The sequence below is a fragment of the Elephas maximus genome, chromosome 10, assembly GCF_024166365.1.
Source record: "Elephas maximus indicus isolate mEleMax1 chromosome 10, mEleMax1 primary haplotype, whole genome shotgun sequence".
Taxonomy (NCBI): Eukaryota; Metazoa; Chordata; class Mammalia; order Proboscidea; family Elephantidae; genus Elephas; species Elephas maximus.
This window is the reverse complement of record NC_064828.1, coordinates 16,512,905-16,534,687: the sequence shown is the minus strand read 5'-3', so window position 1 is coordinate 16,534,687 and position 21,783 is coordinate 16,512,905. Positions and strand designations below refer to the sequence as shown.

The window sequence follows — 21,783 nt, the reverse complement described above, 5'->3', positions numbered from 1 at the left end:
GGAGTCTGGTGGTATGGTGGTTAAAGGATTCAGCTGCTAACTGAAAGGTTGAGTTCAAACCCACCAGCTGCTCTGCGGGAGAAAGATATGGCAGACTGCTTCTATAAAGATTACAGCCTTAGAAACCCTATGGGGCAGTTCTACCCTGTCCTATAGGGTGGCTGTAATTCTAAATCCACTGATGGCAATGGGTTTGGTTTTACAGGCTTTTTTTTGTTTTTCTTAAAAGCAAGGAAGAACTTTTCCCAGAAGCCTTCAACAAACCTCTCGTTGGCCAAAATCTGGTCACATGTCAATTGCCAAGCCAATCAGTGATGGAGGCGGAGGTTACCCTTAAACCAATAGTTCTACCCTCTCCTACTGAGGTCAATTCCCCAAGAGTATTGCTTCAATTCTGTGGGGAGGGGAGTCAGTCACAACGACCATCCCAAGAGCTAAGTCATAACTGCATGAAATGGTATACAGCTGGTCAGTCCTTCTATGCTATAAATTGACTGGAGCATAAAAGGCTTCTTCCCAAATCTAAGCCTTTGAGTACTTACAATCTGGTACTTACACACAAGAAAACAAAAATTGATTTAAAATTTTTGAAAACCAGAGTGTCAGATGATGAGTTACGTGGTAGAGATAAGACATGCTTCACAGTTTCAAAGAAAGAAGAGACAATGTAACGTAAACCCATGGAGAACATCTTCTGGTGGAGGGGAGCTTGAGTCTGTGTTTGATTGAAGGATGAGAAATATTTATGGGCAGTTTCCTCTGGCTCTGAACATTGAGGTAGCTGAACTAAAACCACTTTGTTCCGTGATCTAGGGAAAATATCCAGAGAAGATGAATTTATGATGTCTGTATTCTGCAGATGCTATGATTTTGGACTATTCCAGCATATAATTGTAGAGATTTTTTGCTGCTCACCTCTAAGAAGTTTTCCAGTGCTGAGCATGTCAAGCAATTTTTTAAATACCTACACAAAATCACAGCCCTCTTTGATGTTTTTTGATAAATAAATAATTTTTTTTCTCAGTTATCTTGCTATTCTTAATCACATACAATTCTTAAACTAACTACTACTTACAGTTTTTCTTCCCATTTACTGGCAATATATTTAGGGCACTCCCACCTCCAATTAGGGGAACATGGAAGAAGAAAATCCTACAGCAAAAGTATCATATGGCTTACAATTTTATTTTAAGTAATCCTCAGGTCAGTAAGTGATCTTCAAGAATGACAACTTAGGTTCATATCAGCTTATTGGCCTGAAATCCTAGCATTTCTAAGTCGAGGATACACGTGCATGCTCGCGCACACACACACACACAAGGGATGATACCCCCCACATTAAAGTAGGTAGACTTTCTTTCCCATTCCCATCTTTCCATTCCTACACCTTCCAAAGCTTCCCAGAGGGATTTGAGGCGTCTGTCAAATATTCGTAGCCCACATTGACCAGCAGGAATGTGGGTGAGCTCCTAAAAGCTGCCCAAACTCTCCCCTACTCCTTTCCACTAGAAGTCTTCCTTTCCACCAGAACAACTGGAAAACCATGCGTTGGGGAAGGCCTTTGTGTTTGAGATAAATAACTCCTATGCCTCTGTCAGGTCCTTGGGTCAGGCAAGCAGTTAACAGGCTTGTCTGCTAACCAAAAGGCAGGCAGGTCAAGTTTACCCAGCAGCACGTCAGAAGAAAATCCTGGTGATCTCCTTCCCAAAAAACGCCATGGAGCACAGCTCTGTCTGACACGCGTGGGATCACCGTTAGTCAGAGTTTACTTGACAGCAACTGGCTATACCTCTGTCGGCTTTCTCTGAAAAGACAGCCCCTCCCTGCCAGTATCTCCGTCACCTTTCTATTTGTAAAGCATGTAGAAGGTTAAACTTATTCTTGTTTTGTTGAAAGAAGCCAAATTCCAGGAAAACTCCAGACACGTTCCTACAATCCCTTAGTCACAAATGTTTGTTTCTACTCTACCCGTTCAGTTACGTTGAGTGGAGGTCATCTTTTAAGGAAAGGTGCTTCCTGTCTTTGTGGCCTTCTTGTAGACCTAGAAGCCCTCATCTCATCTGTATAAATTATCAAATGGGCCAGAGACGTCTGTAGGCCATCAGCTGGCCATTCCTCCAAGAACTGTTCCTGTGTACCAGGTGTCATGAAGAACAGCAAGTAAGAAAAAATAAACCATCTTTCAAGGAGCAAACCGGAAGCTGGGGAAGTAGCAACAAGGGGGAAGTTACACGGGTGGCTGCTGACCCTGAAATCTTCAGAGGGGCTCAGATGAATCATTACCTCTGACTTCCAGGACAGGAATCTGATTTGACTACTTATCTGACAGAAACTTTCATTTCTGCCTCTCAACATCTGAAATCTCTCTGGCTGTCAAGTTCAGTTATTAAGCAACAAACGTGTCTTAGGAACACACTTGTCATCTTCTAGAGGTACTGGAGTAACCGGAAAACACGCACTCTTTTGTCCCCGCACACACATGCACCTTGTCACACAACACCCCCACGCCAGAAAAGTGAAATTGCTGTTTGATGAATGTAAACTCATGGGTGTTTCCAGCAGCTATGAGTTCTGCCAAGTGTAAGTACTAAGAAAGGGAGGTGGACCCAAGGGGTTATGCCGGCCTGAGGCTGAGATCCTTATTTGGTAAAGCCACTACCTGCGCCCTGTGTCTCCGGGCGGGCGGCCTGATAGCGCTGGACCACAGCAAGGGAAACGGTGGCTGCTGACGTCCCAGCCCGAAGAGATGAATGGAATTCCAGGCAGCTCCAGTCATCACGCTGGCTGGGACAGTGGCTTGGAGACCAGACTTCCAATGACAGAAACATTAGGCAACAGCTCTCATGGCACTGTGTGCACCCACAGAAATGTAACCCACACTTCGGTTTCGGGAGCCGAAAAATGAAAAGAACGTTTAGCGAGGAAAGGGGGAAATAAAATGATAGACAGGGAGGGTAATTTATTACTCGTTGGGTCTGTTCTGTAAATAGTTTAAGACTCTGGGGCCAGATGGTTCTGCAAATTCTCCAACCAGGAGTCACGTTAAGAAGCACGAGTGGGCACAAAAACTGTTTTTCAAGACATAATTTCACTTTTGGCTTGAGGGAACTGGATACGAATACGTTTCCTTAAAATTCCTGGCTAGAAAGACACAATCCTCTTGGGTTCCTGCGATCAGAATTCGCATACCGCCCCCAAGCGGCAAGCTGTGGAACCGCCGCAGCAATTCAGAGGCCAGAGTTTCGCAGGGACTCCCGCCGCCGCTGCGGGAACGTGTGCGCCTAGGGGCAGTGTGAATGCCAACTAGGTAGGCCGCCCCTGCCGTCCTAACGCAACATCACCTCCCTTAGTGGGTCGGAGAAGGGCAGGAGCGCGGCGCGAAGCTCTCTGCCCGTCAGCCCCAGGCGTGGGGTCTCCCCACCCCACCTGGATGGGTCGACAAATACCCAAGAGACACTTTCTTTAATGACTGGTTGTCTCTTGGTCCCATTTACCGTCAGGTTCCCTATTTTACAAACGGGCTCCGTCTCCAAGAGTCCACACCCCCCAGCCTTCGCCCACACATTCCAGGAGGCGGATTTGCCTGAAAGCTCCCTAAGCGTCCTGGGTGGGTCGCCAAAGCCCCGTCATTGCTCAGAATATTCCCACTTAAGGAAGGGGGCCCGCGTGGCGCAAGAGCCGTCTTGCTGACCGGTGCGCGCCCGGCCGCGTGGGCGGGCACAAGCGCCTGAGAAGTCGCAGTGCACCCCTGCTCCCGACCCCCGCCTCCCTCTCTTCTGAGCTGGAAAGTTGCGCGCCAGGCAGCGGGGGGCGGAGAGAGGAACCCAGACTGGCCCCCCTCCGTTTCCTGCCCGGCCGCCGCCCATTGGCCAGAGGAATCCCCAGGAATGTGAGCGACCCTTTATAAAAGCGCGCGGCTCCGCCGTCTCGGCAGCCACTGCATCCCAGCCGGGCGGTGAGTTCAGGGCTCTTGCGAGCTCCCTCGGCACAGCCTCCTACTTCTGCTTCAGCTTCCCCGGGCGCTGCTCCCGTCCCAGCGTCTGTCTGTCCAAGCCTCTTGGTGCGCCGCCACTCCCGGCCGCTGCAGCCGCGTCCACACAGGTAAGCGCACCCCGCGGCCCCGGACGGTCGCCGAGGACCAGTTCTTCAACCTGAGGCTTCGGACAGCCCCTCAGGGGACCCTCGGATCTCATTCTCTCTCTCTGTCTTCGCCTTTCCCATCCTCTCCCTCCCAGCCTCTGGGGAGGTCTTTTAGGGATGAACTCCAGAGCCACCCTTTCCAGCCTTGGGGTTCACACCCCAACTCCCGCAGGACGCCCCAAGATTTCCTTCCCTTCTCCAAGCGCTCTCCAAACCTTTCAGTCGTCTCTGTGGGAGACTGCCTTTCCGGTGCCCTCGGGGCTCCCCCAAACTACATCTGCTGGCCTTTCTTTTCCGTCTCGACTTCCCAAGAAAAAGCCCCCACATGGTTGGTCATTGTCCCCATACTTTTAGAACCACATCCCCTCCCCCATCTCTCCCAATTTCTGCCCAATTCCCTCTGAACACTAAATTCTGTAGTGCCTCATCCCAGCGAAGTGGGGCCAGAGAGGGATCCCCAGGTTCCTTGGCCCCAAGCCCAGGCCCCAGGCATTGCCCACACTCCCTGCTGCGTCTCTGACCCTGGCTCTGTGCTTCCTGCTGCAGGCTCCCTGCTGGGCACCAACAGCTCCACCATGGGGCTGGCCTGGGGACTTGGTGTCCTGCTCCTCCTGCAAGTGTGTGGCACCAACCGCATTCCAGGTGAGTCTGTGATAACTCTAGGGGGAGGGGGAAGAGGAGGTGGTGCTGGGTACACAGGTGTCTGGACTAAGCTTGAATACTTCGGGATGCCCCCATGCTCTCCTCTGCAGTTGTTTTCCCCAAAGCTTCCTGTCCTGCTGTTCATTTGGCTGTCTCAGTGGTTGCCAGGAGTTTTTACTCTGCACCTATGGCCATACCCTCAGAGCTGAGCCCGCCACCCCTGGCGCCTGTTTCAGCCAAGAAAACTCACTGTGTATCCTCCTCCTATCTCACAGAGTCTGGGGGAGATAACAGCGTGTTTGACATCTTTGAACTCACCGGAGGCTCCCGCAAGGGCTCTGGGCGCCGGCTGGTGAGGGGCCCTGACCCCTCCAGCTCAGCTTTCCGCATTGAGGATGCCAATCTGATCCCCCCTGTGCCCGATGACAAGTTCCAGGACCTAGTAGATGCTGTGCGGGCAGAGAAGGGGTTCCTCCTCCTGGCCTCTCTGCGGCAGATGAAGAAGACGCGGGGCACGCTGCTGGCCCTCGAGCGGAAAGACCACTCTGGCCAGGTCTTCAGCGTGGTCTCCAATGGCAAGGCGGGCACCCTGGACCTGAGCCTGACTGTGCAGGGGAAGCAGCATGTGGTGTCAGTGGAAGACGTGCTCCTGGCAACCGGCCAATGGAAGAGCATCACCCTGTTCGTGCAGGAGGACAGGGCCCAGCTGTACATCGACTGTGAGAAGATGGAGAACGCTGAGCTAGAGGTCCCCATCCAAAGCATCTTCACCAGGGACCTGGCCAGCATCGCCAGGCTCCGCATTGCAAAGGGAGGCGTCAATGACAATTTCCAGGTGAGGCCTCCTCTTTAAGTCCCTAGCCCCTGGGGTCATCTGCTAGCCAGGTGACCTGGCTGCTGGAGCAGGAGGTTCGGTACGGGAAATATTGTCTGTAGATGACAGCAGTGGTTCTCAAACTTTAGGGAGCATCACAATCACCTGGAGGGCTTGTTACAGTTTTTGAGTCAGTAGGTCTGCAGTGGGGCCTGGGAATGTACAGTTCTAGTAAGTTCCAGGTGATGCTGGTATGGATGTTGGCAGCCTGGGGACACGTGGAAAACCGCTAAAGGAAACAAGAAATGGCTCTTCAACAACTCTCAGCCTATTAAAGCCTTAAATACTCCTTAGTTCAAATGCATTCCAGCAACTTTACTATTGTTTCAAGTGGCTATTTTGTATGCACAGAATAAATACTTGGCAATTTGATTCCTCAGGGGGATGCAAAAACCCAGTGCCGTCGAGTCGATTACGACTCATAGCGACCCCATAGGACAGAGTAGGACTGCCCATTAGAGCTTCCAAGGAGCGCCTGGCGGATCTGAACTGCCGACCGTTTGGTTAGCAGCCATAGCACTTAACCACTACGCCACCAGGGTTTTCCAAGGGGATGCAGCAGGTCCCAAATAAAAGGTTAACTCGAAGATTCGGTTTTGTGCTGCTGCAGCTTCTTCCTCACCTGAACTTTTAGATCTTTGCAACTGTAGCTTTGAAACTCCCACATTTAACTCTTCGACACTGGAGAGTGTCATTCTATCCACTGGACTTAGTATCAGAGTCCATGTCCTGTGTACCCAAGTAGGCTGATAACTGAATTCTTTGGAAAATACTGAAGACTTGGCAGAAGACACAATTCAGATGTTGAAGTTTGGCAATTTGTATTGGCGTGTTGTTTTGGCAGAGTAGTCTCAAAATGGAGCCCTTTTCAGCTTTTAGAGCGTCCGTGGTTTGCTTTCCCTAGCATAGAGACAGCGGTCCTCCCTCCCCCCGACACTTACAAGTAAGGTGTGTCCTCTGTCCACAGGGGGTGCTGCAGAATGTCAGGTTTGTCTTTGGAACCACACCAGAAGACATCCTCAGGAACAAAGGCTGCTCCAGCTGTGAGTACCCTTCTATTTTTAGTAAACTGGGGAATTCCACCAAGACAACCTGAGAAACTTAAACAATGGTGATTGTGCACGAATTCCCCCTGGGTAACACAGTTACTAGATGTACACACGTGACCTCAAAGGGTATTCCACACACATCCCCTGGCCCCAAAGGAAGTGTCCTTTACAGCGAAGAACTCCAGGGACTGGCTGGAGAGAGCTTCTGTTTGAAGATCTTCTATTACCTTTTGTTTCTTGCCAGCTAGCAACGTCCTTCTTGCTCTCGACAATGTGGTGAATGGTTCCAGCCCTGCCATCCGCACCAACTACATCGGCCACAAAACAAAGGACCTGCAGGCCATCTGCGGCATCTCCTGTGATGAGCTGTCCAACATGGTCCTGGAACTCAGGGGCCTGCGCACCATCGTCACCACGCTTCAGGACAGCATCCGCAAAGTGGTCAGTGGCCCCTGTTCCCAGCTGCTCAGCATAAATCCTTGAAGGTTTACCACTGCTGCTCCCAGCTGACCTAAAATGAGGTTAAGCACTAATGAGCTTTCTCCCTCCTTTAGACTGAAGAGAACAAGGAATTGGCCAATGAGCTGAGGCGGTCTCCTCTCTGCTATCACAACGGAGTTCAGTACAGGAATAACGAAGAATGGACTGTGGATAGCTGCACCGAATGTCGCTGTCAGGTGAGGGATCTTTATAAACTAAAACCAGAATTGGTGGTATGTGTTTGAAGCCACAGTCTCCAGGGAAATACCCAAATGGCCATCCAAGTTCTTTTCATGCTCAATGGCCTGATACCAAAGTGGGCTTTTTTTTCCCCTCTCTAGGTTTTTCCTTAAGATGTAGTTGTGACATCTTTAAATTCTTTAAACTCTTAGAAGGTTTTTCAGAATCTTAATTACACCTTAGGCAGAGTATCTAAGAGAACAAATCTATTAAGACATCTGAATAATTTACTGGCTTTAGTTCAGACACTAAGTATTGAATGTCAGGTAAATAAAACCTTGTTGGAACATTCTTTTCCCTGCCCCCGCCCTGCAGTCCTGATTTGTATTCAGCTGTGACATGGTTCTTTTACTACAGTACTGATTGCTGTTCAGATCACTTAGCCCGACATTGTCAGGTCATAACTGGCTACTTAGCTCAAATGGCACCGCCTGTGTTTCTCTAGCTGTCTCCCCAGCCGGTGGCAAGTGACTTTGGGGGTTTACCTGGCTCAGAGAGCCACGTATACCTTAAATACAAATCACAGATTGCTTGATTTGCTTGCAAACTTCATTAAGTTCCCATTCCTCTCCAATATAATTTAAAGCCAGATCTACAGATGAGGAAAGCACTGCTAATCGGTTTTATTTTCCCCCTCAAATAAAGTCCCAGATGAATTTGAAGAGTTCAATAGATTTGACCCAGGATGTTTGAAGGTTCCCCTTAAATAAATTCCTCACGCTGCAACGTCCAACTCTGAGTAGCAGTTAAGAGAGAACTCCCCACAGAATGGAGTGACAAGTGGCCAGCCCTAGAACTGTCTCTGCGGTAGTGGAAGCTGCAAACAGAGAGGTCTTCTACTAAAGCCGTTCCACGAGAGCGTGTACAGCGCTGACCCTGCTTCAGCCCGTAATGGAAATTTGATAGTATCTAAACCTCTGTTTGCAATACGCTTAGTAACCGACATCCCTCTCGCTCTTCCCTACAGAACTCAGTCACCATCTGCAAAAAGGTATCCTGCCCCATCATGCCCTGTTCTAACGCCACAGTTCCTGATGGAGAATGCTGCCCACGGTGTTGGCGTAAGTTCCTAAACCTGCATAAGCATTCTTCAGTGACTAGGTCAGGTCCACATACATCCTCGGCAGCCACGCAAAACACTGGAACCCCACCCCTATCCCCATCAGGTATTTGCATTCTGTGTCTTGCTGCCGCAGCTGGTTAACTGACAGCTTGTCTGCTGTGTAGAGCCGGAAGCTCCATTATGACTAAGCCTCAGTTACACATCTGGATGACAGTAAGGCAGTACTGATGTGGGTATAGCTTACTGACTCTGATTTTGTCACTTTGAGAAAAGAAGAGATGAGCATGTAGCAGCTTTAGCTCTAAGTTGACTGTTTTTAGGATCTGACCTTAGAGGCACAGAGCTAAGGAAGGCTGCTCTCCAAAGAAATGGATGGACTCATGGTGCAAGTGCTGGGCTGCACTGGGCCTTGTGCTTTGCTCATTTTATCTGCCAAGACAGGAGGCCTGACAGAAGACCAGCAGGTTGAATTCCAGGGCACTGAAAGAAATAAGGCATATAGTGTGCTGTGGCACCTTATCCCTGGTTCTTGTTGGCAGTATAAATCAATCACTTTGCTGCAACAAAATTTAATGTAGTAGGTACAAGTCTTAGAAATGATTCATCACAACTAAGGTCAGGAAAAACAGAAAAGTAGCACTTGCCCTACACATTCACACATACACTCGCACACATTTACACACGCACACTGGCCACACAGCTCAGAATAACCAGTCCCCTCCAGGGCCCATGTTGGAAATACTGGCACTGTAGTGATCATTTGTGTATCTCTTTCTGCTCAGCATTCACTTGAGGTCTGGGTTAAAGGGAAAAAGGCTAGCTGGGAGTTAGCAGAATTCTGAACTTGAATCAGGGATTGCTGGGAAAACTTCCAACTGATGGCAAAGGAAAACAAGTCCTCTGTCTTCTGGTACAGTTCAATGTGATTATAGTCACGGTGCCTGGGCAGATGGTAAACAAACACATTCTCTCTTGTGAAAATATGTGCAGAGGAAGGCCCACAATGCTAGGGCAAGAGGAGCAACAAATTGATTAACCTCATGACCTAGTTGGAGCCAGAGCCAACAACTACTATGCTGCCTTCGAGCTTATCTGTCAAACACATGCTCTGTGGCTCCCCAGAAGGGCAGAGAGGCTCCCACAAGCTGCCATACTCCAGTGTTCTTGGGAGCCTGAGACTAGAAATGCCTGCCCAGATAGCTCAAGTTGGTAAAGGGAAACCCATCTGAACGGCTGAGAGAGGAGAAAGGTGGGAGCAATGCCTAAGAGCACACACAACATGAGAAGGCTTAGCAGTACTGACCCGGGCAAAGCATTCCATTATCCCAGTGCTACAAACGTACCGATCAGGGATAAACCCCTTGGCTCTTGGTCTAAGAAATATATTTTCACCCTCTGGCAAAGGAAGGAAGTCCCAAAGGAGAGTCTAAAGAATAGCTTGTCTTAACGACCCTGCGCTAAATGACCTCTGTTTCTCCTGCAGCCAGCGACTCTGCAGATGATGGCTGGTCTCCATGGTCTGAGTGGACCTCCTGCTCCGTGACCTGTGGCAATGGAATTCAGCAGCGCGGCCGCTCCTGCGATAGCCTCAACAACCGATGCGAGGGCTCCTCAGTCCAGACACGGACCTGCCACATTCAGGAGTGCGATAAAAGATGTAAGCATGTTGGCCACTTAGGAATGTGAAGACCTGGCCTGTCCTCACTGTCTTCACCAAGAACAGCACCATAGCATAGAGGTTAAGAGGATAGGTTTTAGAATTTCTGGATCCGAATCCCATTTCTCCCATTTACTTAGGCAACCTTGAGTACAACTTACCATTTCTGAGGTTCTTTCCTCAGGATAATAACAGCACTTAATATGGATGTTTTCCAGGATTTTATTTAGATAATGTATATAAAGCAGTTAGCTCAGAGCCTGGCTCACTATAATGTTGGATCACAATATTAACCTCATCCCATAAGGGCAACTAAACATTACCTGCCGTCTGGTAGACAGTGTTCCATGTTGGCATTTGGATATGTGGCCATGAGCCAAGTTCTGTTACACACTAGGCTTAGCTGCCATTGACCGTACCCTGAAAATATTTCTGTGCCCTCGAGGAGAGCCAACACCATTTGTGACCATCAGCTTTGTACTTTAGTTAAACAGGATGGCAGCTGGAGCCACTGGTCCCCGTGGTCATCTTGCTCGGTGACATGTGGTGATGGTGTGATCACAAGGATCCGGCTCTGCAACTCTCCCAGCCCCCAGTTGAACGGGAAGCCATGTGAAGGGGAAGCTCGAGAGACTAAAGCCTGCAAGAAAGACGCCTGCCCAAGTAAGTGTGGACACTGCTGGTGCCCAGCTGGTGCCCTGGCATCTGTGGGTCATCAAGGGAGGAAGGTTACTTACTTACTACGGAAACAAATAGAAGCAAATTTCTGTGTGCTCAGCAGCTTCGTGTAATGAAAAACAGAAAGAACCCATTTCAAACTCGCCCTCTTCCCAAACATTTTTTCTGCATTTCAGGGTAGCAGAAGTTTCTTGAATAGGCTTAGAGAAATCTTCTATGACAGATCAGGTTCGAGAAAATTAAACTCACTTTTGGCATGTGGTTCATTCTCTTACAGTCAATGGAGGCTGGGGTCCCTGGTCACCATGGGACATCTGTTCTGTCACCTGTGGAGGAGGGGTGCAGAAACGTAGCCGGCTCTGCAACAACCCCACACCCCAATTTGGAGGCAAGGACTGCATTGGTGATGTGACGGAAAACCAGATCTGCAACAAGCAGGATTGTCCAATTGGTGAGCCTTGCAGCCCTGGAAGAAACCATCCTTAGGACCTATTAAGTCTAATTGACCTAATATCACAGTCAGCATACAAATGGTCCTGAGTGGTTTAATTATTCTAAAATGCAGGTGGACAACGTAATTCCAATATAGTTGAGTTACGTGGACCTATAGCTTACATTATTGTTTTTTCACGACCAGCATGGTCGTATCAGGAGTTGAGACTAACCATTGACCTGTCCCCCTCGCCTTGTCTTAGATGGATGTCTGTCCAATCCCTGCTTTGCCGGTGCCAAGTGTACTAGCTACCCCGATGGCAGCTGGAAATGTGGTGCTTGCCCTGCGGGTTATAGCGGAAATGGCGTCCAGTGCACAGATGTTGATGAGGTGAGGAACGCATGGCTTAGAGTTACTACATCTCAGAAAGCAGCTCACCTCTTCTAGTTATTTCCTTACAGTGGTGTTTTCTAAACGTTGGGTCAACTGTCGTTTCCTCCATAGTGCAAAGAAGTGCCCGATGCCTGCTTCAACCACAATGGAGAACACAGGTGTAAGAACACAGACCCCGGCTACAACTGTCTGCCCTGCCCACCTCGCTTCACTGGCACGCAGCCCTTTGGCCAGGGCATCGAACACGCCACCGCCAACAAACAGGTACAGTAGACTGGCTGGGTAGACTAGAGGAGTGGTGTCCTTTACTGAAACACTGAGGAGAGGGAGGAATGTAATTTCTTATGCATTGCCCTGACCCCAAAAAAAAAAAAAAACCCAGGGAGGAGGATGAAATAGGCCATCTAGTTTTAGAAACATGACTAGAAAATTCTTGGTAAATCTAACAGTAAAAATAGTCCACCATATTAAAAAATGCTGCTCTGGAATAATCTGTATGCAGATAGATTTGTAAATACCTATGTCCTGGGGCCCTGGTGGCACAGTGGCTTAGTGTTTGGCTGCTAACCAAAAGGTTGGCAGTTCAAATCCACCAGCCACTCCTTGGAAACTCTATGGGGCGGTTCTGCTCTATCCTATAGGGTCTCTATGAATTGAAATTAACTCGACAGCAGTGGGTTTGGTCTTTGGTTTTATCTCCTGAGCAATGGAAAAGAAATGAGAAGCAGTGTTAGCCTATAGCCTGAACATCCTCAGGGTAGAGTGGGTAAAGGGAGGCCACGATCGTTCACATGGAGCATCTACTCAGAGATAACAGGGATCTGGATTCCTCTTGATTCCATGGTATCTGGAGACTGGAAGCCTCTGGGTTAACCTCGGGATGTTGTACTCTCAGGTGTGCAAGCCCCGCAACCCCTGCACAGACGGGACACACGATTGCAACAAGAATGCCAAGTGCAACTACCTCGGCCATTACAGCGACCCCATGTACCGCTGCGAGTGCAAGCCTGGCTATGCAGGCAACGGCATCATCTGCGGAGAGGACACAGACCTCGACGGCTGGCCCAATGAGGACCTGGTCTGTGTGGCCAATGCAACTTACCACTGCAAAAAGGTGAAAACCAGCTTCCCTTGTGTACCTTTATAAAGAAGTAGCATTGCCCTTATCAAAAGACCATGCCAAGGGACCTTAAAGGTTTAAATCTTGACAGTGACTGAAAGATTAAAGCACCCAAAGGCAGAGCGACACTAGTTCTCATTAGTATTAAATCATTTGGTGCCAAGAACTTGAATAGGGCAGGCCCTTGTAGCGACCGTGTCCCATAGTCGATTCCTTTGGCCACAAACGTTCACCACTCTACCAAATACCAGCAGAGTATGACTTGTGCGTACAGCATCCAAAAAGCCAAGAGTGTTCATACAAACTCTGTATGTGTACCCCCAAGAAAAAGTTTGGATTTTTGTGTGTGTGTACCCATAAAAAATACATGCTGTTACGGAGCAGCATTCCGTTCTTTCTCTGTTTGCATGTTTATGTGTACGCCTCGTGCAAGCTGAGTAAATGGAATGTAAACTAACTGTAGTGTGTGTCTTCTGTTTCCTAGGACAACTGTCCCAACCTTCCCAACTCAGGGCAGGAAGACTATGACAAGGATGGAATCGGCGATGCCTGTGACGATGACGATGACAATGATAAAATTCCAGACGATCGGGTAAAAACAAAACGCTTCCCTTTCTCCATTCGCCTTTTCCATCTGCAACGCCTAGTAGCCTGAAACAGTTTAGGATTCAAGGAAATTGCAGAGTTATAAACACCAGGTTGATATCCAGGAGCATTAGAAAGTACTCATGGTATTTCAGGAGTTGGAGTACATAGATACTGCCAAGAGAATTTTAAATGAGCATTTTATCACAGCCTTTTCCCCCCATCTTGAGCAAGAAATTCTGATGTATAAACAAATGACATTTTGCTGCCTAATTTAGATGTCATATACAAATTATAGTAAAATTTTCTTTGGGCATACTGAGAACTGAGATGATGAGATTATCTTTCACATCTCACTGATTTGTAATCTACAGGAATCCATTTTTATGTATCATGTCCTGGCTTGTCACTTTGGCGTGATCATTTTACATGAGTACTAAATCAGCGTTTCCACTAAGTAGAGCGTCATTATTACAGATTCTTGCAGTTTGGTATCTATTGTGCATGTGGTTTGAGGCTTAAACTGGTTTCGCTGGCTATGTTGTGAAGTGCTCCATTTCTTCTCTTCACAGGACAACTGTCCATTCCATTACAACCCAGCCCAGTATGACTATGACAGAGATGATGTGGGCGACCGCTGTGATAACTGCCCCTACAACCACAACCCAGATCAGGCTGACACAGACAACAATGGGGAAGGAGACGCCTGTGCGGCTGACATTGATGGGGATGGTAAGGCGCTTGCTGACTGCAGTAGGGCCCTGGGTGATGGCATACATGCTCAGTTTTCAACTTGTTCTGACTTTTCTCCAGTCCTGGCTGTTAGTACACAGCTAGCTTGAAATACTCAAGGCTGGAGATCACAGCGCTTATTTGTCTCCTGTTCTCTCCATCTCTGCAGGTATCCTCAATGAAAGAGACAACTGCCAGTACGTGTACAATGTCGACCAGCGGGATACGGATATGGATGGGGTTGGAGATCAGTGTGATAATTGCCCCCTGGAACACAATCCAGATCAGGTAGGTGGACTCTTCAGAGTCTTTCAGTGAAGTGTTGGAATATCCCTTTCCAGGCCTTTCATCTCTCGGTTCACGATGTTCTCATAGCCAGTTGCAGTCTTTTTGTGTAAACAGTTCACCTTATGTCAGCTCCTTGCAAATAGTCCCATAAATCTAACATGAGGATCCTGTATCTTCAATCTTGTCTTCTCAAAGAAGATCAACTTGACTGCTCGGCATGACCTATCATTGATACTAGTTAAGATAAATTTTACAGAGCAGGAATCTGTGACTGACAACTCTAGAACAATATCAATCATAGGTAAGACTAAGAACTGGGGGAAAAAATGCCCTTAAGCAAAATAAATGGCCATTTTCATGGCTAAGGATATAATCTGACTGTAAGGAATCATCAAACTAAAAATACTTCCAAAACCTGGAGGAAGCCCGTTTGTTATTCTTTGGAAGTGTTTGGCGTAACAGACAGATCATTCCCTACCCATGTAGGGAGTGCTACGAGTAGACGTTAGCCAGAACAGCTTCCATGTCTGAAAGTATTTCTTTTTTGTCTAATTGCCCATCATTATTTTTTAGGAATTCAAGTTAAAAGTAGGCTTTTTTCCCCCTAAAAAGCATTGTTCTGGAAGCTTAGAAACCAGCTTTTTTTAAATGGCAATGTTTTTATAAGGTTAAAAAATTGAAAACTCCAGTTCTTCATCCTGATGTTTACTCTTGAGAGCGCCTATCAAGCAAAGAGAGCAGGATGAGTAGCTTGGGGGCCATAACTGGGAAGTGTGAATGATCCAGGACAGCTGTGCTGGTCACCTGGCACTGAGGGTCATCTATTTTGAGTTTAGGTCTTAGCATAAACTGAACTTCTTCAATATCATTTAACATCACTAGGTGGGCCTTTGGTTCTTCAGATTGTAATAAAATGTGTAACAAAATTCCAGCATTGTATAAAAATCTCACAGCAAAGGGCATAAATATTGGCAAGAAAGATTGTGGTTTGTGTACGTGCAGTCCATAAACATCCCACACACGATGAATGATGTAAAAGTACTGAGAAAAAGCTTTGAAAAAATTTGAGTTTTGACTTCACCTGAGCCAACAGTGACAGTCCTTGCAGACTAGATGGTGTATAAAACCAAATACTTAAAAGAATAACTGATCCCTCTCATACATATTACCCAGACAGTGTGCACAGAAAGCACTGCTATCCTTCCATGACATAATGACCTACAGTAGAAGTTGACATGTCAACAGTTTTACAATCAAAAGCGTCAATGAAAAATAACATTTCCTTACATAGAACTCTATCTAACGTTACAATGTGATCAGTTAATGTTGTATTCCATCCTTAGTTAATAATTCCTTTTTTTAATTTAATTTTATTTATAAAGTTTTATATTTCAAAAATATCTAAATATCCTTTTTCAAATTATCTAGAAATAAGGGTCAAGAGAAAAAACTTTACATGTTAATATTGTTGTTTTGCAGTAGTATACAAATAGGCATGAAACTCCATTGGCGATATCCAATCATGGGGAATTTTCCCTATTGCAAGGTCATTAGTTATCTTCAACATTAACGTAAAAGTTATCTTCAATTTACCCTCCTTTTATGTCTCCTCTTCCAGCTGGACTCTGACTCGGACCGCATTGGAGATACCTGTGACAGCAATCAGGATATTGATGAAGATGGCCACCAGAACAACCTAGACAACTGCCCCTATGTGCCCAACGCCAACCAGGCCGACCACGACAAGGATGGCGTGGGAGATGCCTGTGACCATGATGATGACAATGATGGCATTCCTGATGACAGGGACAACTGCAGACTGGTGTCCAATCCTGACCAGAAGGACTCTGATGGTGAGTCAGTTGAGCCACTTTTTAAGACAGTAACTGAAACCACATGGCTTTCTAGATTCAAGAAATAAAGATGAAGTTGAATGCATTTAAGATGAGACTAAATGGCAGCTTTGACAAGACAGTGAATTTCTGACCCCAGTTATAATAGCATTTCAGAATTTCACAGAACTCTTGCCTTTTTGACCTTAGGTGATGGTCGAGGTGATGCTTGCAAGGATGATTTTGACCAGGACAGTGTGCCAGACATCGATGACATCTGTCCTGAGAATGTTGACATCAGTGAGACTGATTTCCGCCGATTCCAGATGATTCCTTTAGATCCCAAAGGGACATCCCAAAATGATCCTAACTGGGTTGTACGCCATCAGGGTAAAGAGCTTGTCCAGACTGTCAACTGTGACCCTGGGCTTGCTATAGGTGAGTAGTGAATTCTTAGAACAAAAAGCTAACGTATACGTGGGAAAGACACAAATATAAAACCTGGCAGTTGCATGTGTGTTTAGCATAGTCCTTGTGGGTACTAAGGATATCTGGGAATGTAACAGAGAAACTTCGGAAAGCTGTAGGTTTTAACCTGGGATCTGCGCTCATCTTCCAGGTTATGATGAATTTAATGCTGTGGACTTCAGTGGCACATTCTTCATCAACACCGAGAGGGATGATGACTATGCCGGATTTGTGTTTGGCTACCAGTCCAGCAGCCGCTTCTATGTTGTGATGTGGAAGCAGGTCACCCAGTCCTACTGGGACACCAACCCCACAAGGGCTCAGGGGTACTCAGGCCTTTCTGTGAAAGTTGTGAACTCCACCACAGGACCTGGCGAGCACCTGCGGAATGCTCTGTGGCATACAGGAAACACCCCTGGCCAGGTAAGAAGCCGTGCCCTAGAAGAGGGAAAGAGTCAGTGGGTACCTGTTTAGCACTGGGGATGCTGTGCTTTGGCTAAGACTGCTAATGGAGGATCTTAGATATAAAGGTTCTAACATCACCAACTGCAGCACTAAGCTCTGCTTTGTAAGAACAGTAGTGTCTGAGAGGGGAGCTGGCTGTGCCCAAGAGTTACCCTTCAGGTCCAAAGGCATCTTCAGCCTCTTCAAACAAAACCTCTCCCATTCCTTCTCTGTTTCTGCCTTCTACCTGTATTTAAGGGCACACCAAATGAAGGTGGTTTTGGAAAAAATCTTAACATTGCAACCCTCTAATTTGGGTCAACTTGGTGTCTTTCGGGTACCATTTGTTATGGAATGAAATAGAAATCTTCTCACGGCGGAGCTCTGTTTCAACATTTCCTTTTCTTTCAGGTGCGAACCCTGTGGCATGACCCTCGTCACATAGGCTGGAAAGATTTCACTGCCTACAGATGGCGTCTCAGCCACCGGCCAAAGACAGGCTTCATTAGGTAAGATTGCACTCATTGAATTTCACTTACAGTCATGCTGATGACCAAGGAGGAGGACACCAAAAAGCAGAGGTGTCACTGATGAGATTTTTTTTCCCCACAGAGTGGTGATGTATGAAGGGAAGAAGATCATGGCTGACTCGGGACCTATCTATGACAAGACCTACGCTGGTGGCAGGCTAGGGTTGTTTGTCTTCTCTCAAGAAATGGTGTTCTTCTCCGACCTGAAATACGAGTGCAGAGGTAGGAGCAGTGTTCCCAGTTCATGTTCAGTGATTCAATAATGTCAAGAATGCCAATTATGGGAGTCTGATTTAAAGACTGTTTTAGAGATAGGGTTCTTTCTATTTTGCTTTTGAACACACAATGATAAAAAATGAGACAATTCCTATAAAGCGTAGCTTATGCAATCCTGAGTCATTAACGGTATTAATTTGCTTAGCAATCTCTGTCCTTTTCATACAGCGCAAAGGTAAGCTCCTGTATGGTTTAGACCACATTGATGACACTTTAAATTGTACATGTTAACATATATCATTACAGCACAAATTGTCTTTAACAACCTTTACCTGTATACAAAGAGGGGAAAGAAATAGTGCCTTCATATTGGCATGTTGATTTTCACTATTAATCTTGGCTCTGCTTCTCCATTCTTTTGCACGAAATAATTACTTAAGCTGTCATTGAGCCAACACTGGACCCACCACAAAATAACTACTTATAAAAAAAAAAAAATTTTTTTTTTAAGTGTTTATAAGATCAATCAGAGTAAAGAAAGATGGTTGGTTTTACTCAAAAAACATTTATGATGTCATCTTTGAGTCTGATTTTTTTTTTTTTTTTAAATCTCCCTAAACTTTCAACATGAAGGCCTTACAAAGCATCGCGTAAGTTCTGAAGACTGCATTGTGTTGCTTTCCTGGCATCGATGCCAGCGAATAAAATTAAATGTTAATGTGTTTAAACAGTCTTAAATTACGCTTTTGCCATTATGAAAGTAGGGATGTACGTAGGTTGTTATTAGTTGGTATTATGATGGCAATGCCTTTAAGAATGAGTTTGTATTTGAATTTATTTATGTGTGTATTATGTCTATTTATTTAACAGATTCCTAATCATCAAACTGTTGATCAAAAGACTGATGGTAACCAATGCTGGTATTGCACCTTCTGGAACCATGGGCTTGAGAAAACCCCGGGATCGCTCCTCCCTTCTTCCTTTTTTCTCTGCTTGCATCAATGTGGACTCCTAGGATATATGACCTGCCTCGAGAAAATGCAGTTTTCAAAAACAGACTCAGCATTCTTCCTCCAACGAATGAGAAGACATCTTTCAAGAATATACACAATGACTTCTGGCATCTTTCAAGAATATACACAATGACTTCTGGCTTGCTTTTGAAAAAGCACAAGCATCTCCTTGCTTCAGCTGGGCAGATGACTGCTCCACTCTGCTTTCATCACAGAGTGCTGTCGCGAGGCCATCTCTGAGCAGTGGACTCAGCAGCATTTCAGGCATGTGAGAGAAGGGAGGACTCATTAGAATTAGCCAACAAAACCACCCCTGACATACTCCCTCAGGAATAGGGGGAGTCGGGGCCAAAGCACTAAGGGGAAGGTGTGTACCCAAGAGACGATTGTATGAAGAAAATGTGGAGGAACTGTTACATGTTCGGTACTAATCATTTTCAGGGGATTAAAAAACTATTGTTGGATTTCATGATACTGACGGCGTTAGCTGATTAACCCACTTAAAGAGGCACTTAAATAGAAGCAGGGAAAGGAGGAAAAGACTGGCTTCTGGACTTCCTCCCCTGGCCCCTGCTCCTTACCTGTAGTAGTGGCCAGAATAGGGAGTCAGAATGGAACTAGTGGAAGGCAGTGCTGGCTGCCATTGGCTGGTTACTTTGAAATTGTTGGCTTCATTCCAGATGTAGCTTGTGCAGATGTAGCAGGAAAATGGGAAAACCTACCATCTCAGTGAGCACAAGGTTGCCTCTCAAGGGATGGGCAGCCGTGCTTATATTTTTATGGTTAGAAAGGCACAAAATTAATATCAACTAAAACATTCCTCTTCTCTGTTTTTTTCTGAATATCTTGGAGTTCTCCAATTCTCTCTTTTGGACTGTAGTTTTTCTTTGTTTGTTTGTTTTCCTTTACAAAGCCTTTACAATGTAAAATATTTATTTTTGTACCTATTCTGGAGGGTCTGACTGAAGGACTATTCATGGAACAGGAAGCAGCGTAAGGACGATCCATACCACCTTTGTTATGCGTCTTCGCGACCTTTAAGATTGTAAATACAGATTATTTATTAACTCTGTTCTACCTGATTTAGGGTTCGTATGGAAAGCGTTGGCGGTCAGGCAGTGGCAAGTCATCAGCCAGTCTCTAAGAATGGCACAAGGAAAAGCAGCAACAGAGCTGCCCCTTGTTTTGTGCTTAGGGTGAACGATTTGGGATTCTTTTTTGGTTTTTGTTTGCTTTGCTTTGTCTTTTCAAGTGGAATTAGTTTGTTATCCATTTGCAAGTATTTTTAGGTGGCAAAGAAAGCCATGAGGTCTTTACATACTGTTTTACCCCCACCCCGTGTGCCTATTTCCAGGGAGAAGAAAAGCATATACACTTTTTTTTTTCTTTCATTTTTCCAAAAGAGAAAAAAATGACAAAGGTGAAACTTATATACAAATATTACCTCATTTGCTGTGTGACTGAGAAAAGAATTTTTGGATCAAGCAGAAAGAGTTTAAATGTCTAACAAACTTAAAGCTACTGTAGTACCTAAAAAAGTCAATGCTGTATATAGTATAGAAATTCTTTGCAGAAGAGTTTTCCCAACAAGAAAGTAGCATTGAAATGTTAAATACAATTTCTGAACGTTATGGTTTTTTTTTTCCTATCATCTTGTATACCATTGCTTTATTTTTATAAATTATTTTCTCATTGCCATTGGAATAGGTATCTCAGATTGTGTAGATATGCTATTTAAATAATTTATCAGGAAATACTGCCTGTAGAGTTAGTATTTCTATTTTTATAAAATGTTTGCACACTGAATTGAAGAATTGTTGGTTTTTCTCCTTTTGTTTTTTGTTTTCTGTTTCGTTTTTGTTTTTCGCTTTTTACCCCCCTCCCCAGTTTTTACGATTTGCCAATACCTTTTTTCTAGGAATGTGCTTTTTTTGTACATTTTATCCATTTTACATTCTAAAACAGTGTAAGTTGTGTATTACTGTTTCTTATGTACAAGGAACAACAATAAACCATATGGAAATTTATATTTATACTTCCTGGGTCCATGTTTATGTGTTCTCTACTGGCTTAACTATATGAAGTGTGGGCTAATTCCATTCTTAGACCAGTACAGCATATACAAAAGAAATTACAGTAAGACACAGTAACAGTCACACTTCCTATATGAACTGGTGATGCAGTGGTTAAGCGCTTGGCTGCTAACTGAAAGGTCAGCAGTTCAAATCCACCAGCCATTCTGTGGGAGAAAGATGTGGCAGTCTGATTCTGTATAGATTTACAGCTTTGGAAACCCTATGCGACAGTTCTACTCTGTCCTGTAGGGTTGCTATGAGTTGAAATCGACTCGACGGCAACGGGTTTATAAGATTTAAGAAAACCTACTTATTCGGACCTAGGCTTAGAATGCACATTTTGCTGGAAAAGAGCAAAACAAATGAGCCTGGCATATTAACACCATATAAAAGAGAAATGACCTCCAAACCATGGGCCCCCCCCCAAAAGATACAATTTATGTATCTTTATGAAATATCATTTACTGATTCCCTCCCAAAGTCCAGTTCTGCTTCTAAGGAGAGCAATGAACACAAAGGGAGACACAGGTATGAAGCATATGCGACTCTCAGCACTGGGCAGACAACATGACTGCAGGTTGTGGAGAAGCTTTGGAAGTATGCAGAAGGGAGGAATTATCCCTAGAATGCTGGGCCAAATGTTGTAAGTATCACCTTTGTACCTGGACCAAAGGAGAATGAAGAACACCAAGGACACAAAGTAATTACAAGCCCAAGAGACAGAAAGGGCCACATAAACTAGAGACTACATCAGCCTGAGACCAGAAGAACTAGATGGTGCCCGGCTACAACCAATGACTGCCCTGACAGGGAATGCAACAGAGAATCCCT

General features: G+C 45.7%; 1 protein-coding gene across 1 annotated transcript; it reads left to right on the top strand.

Moving 5' to 3' along the window:
- Nucleotides 1-3,924: 3,924 nt before the first annotated feature.
- THBS1 (thrombospondin 1) lies at nucleotides 3,925-20,912 on the top strand. The gene is made up of 22 exons (XM_049898136.1): nucleotides 3,925-4,101; nucleotides 4,687-4,782; nucleotides 5,058-5,617; nucleotides 6,624-6,699; nucleotides 6,950-7,146; nucleotides 7,260-7,382; nucleotides 8,393-8,486; nucleotides 9,972-10,145; nucleotides 10,632-10,808; nucleotides 11,101-11,274; nucleotides 11,519-11,646; nucleotides 11,761-11,913; nucleotides 12,545-12,763; nucleotides 13,254-13,361; nucleotides 13,927-14,086; nucleotides 14,256-14,374; nucleotides 15,993-16,227; nucleotides 16,417-16,644; nucleotides 16,826-17,097; nucleotides 17,530-17,627; nucleotides 17,731-17,870; nucleotides 18,735-20,912. The coding sequence occupies exons 2-22, from the start codon at nucleotides 4,716-4,718 to the stop codon at nucleotides 18,740-18,742; spliced, it is 3,510 nt and encodes a 1,169-aa protein (XP_049754093.1). The 5' UTR covers nucleotides 3,925-4,101; nucleotides 4,687-4,715; the 3' UTR covers nucleotides 18,743-20,912.
- Nucleotides 20,913-21,783: the final 871 nt, after the last annotated feature.

Coding starts and splice junctions, on each gene's coding strand:
- THBS1 (XM_049898136.1), top strand. CDS start 4,716: ATGGGGCTGGCCTGGGGACTTGGTGTCCTGCTCCTCCTGCAAGTGTGT. Junction 8,487..9,971: donor ATGCTGCCCACGGTGTTGGC/GTAAGTTCCTAA, acceptor TTTCTCCTGCAG/CCAGCGACTCTGCAGATGAT. Junction 16,645..16,825: donor TGACCCTGGGCTTGCTATAG/GTGAGTAGTGAA, acceptor CTCATCTTCCAG/GTTATGATGAATTTAATGCT.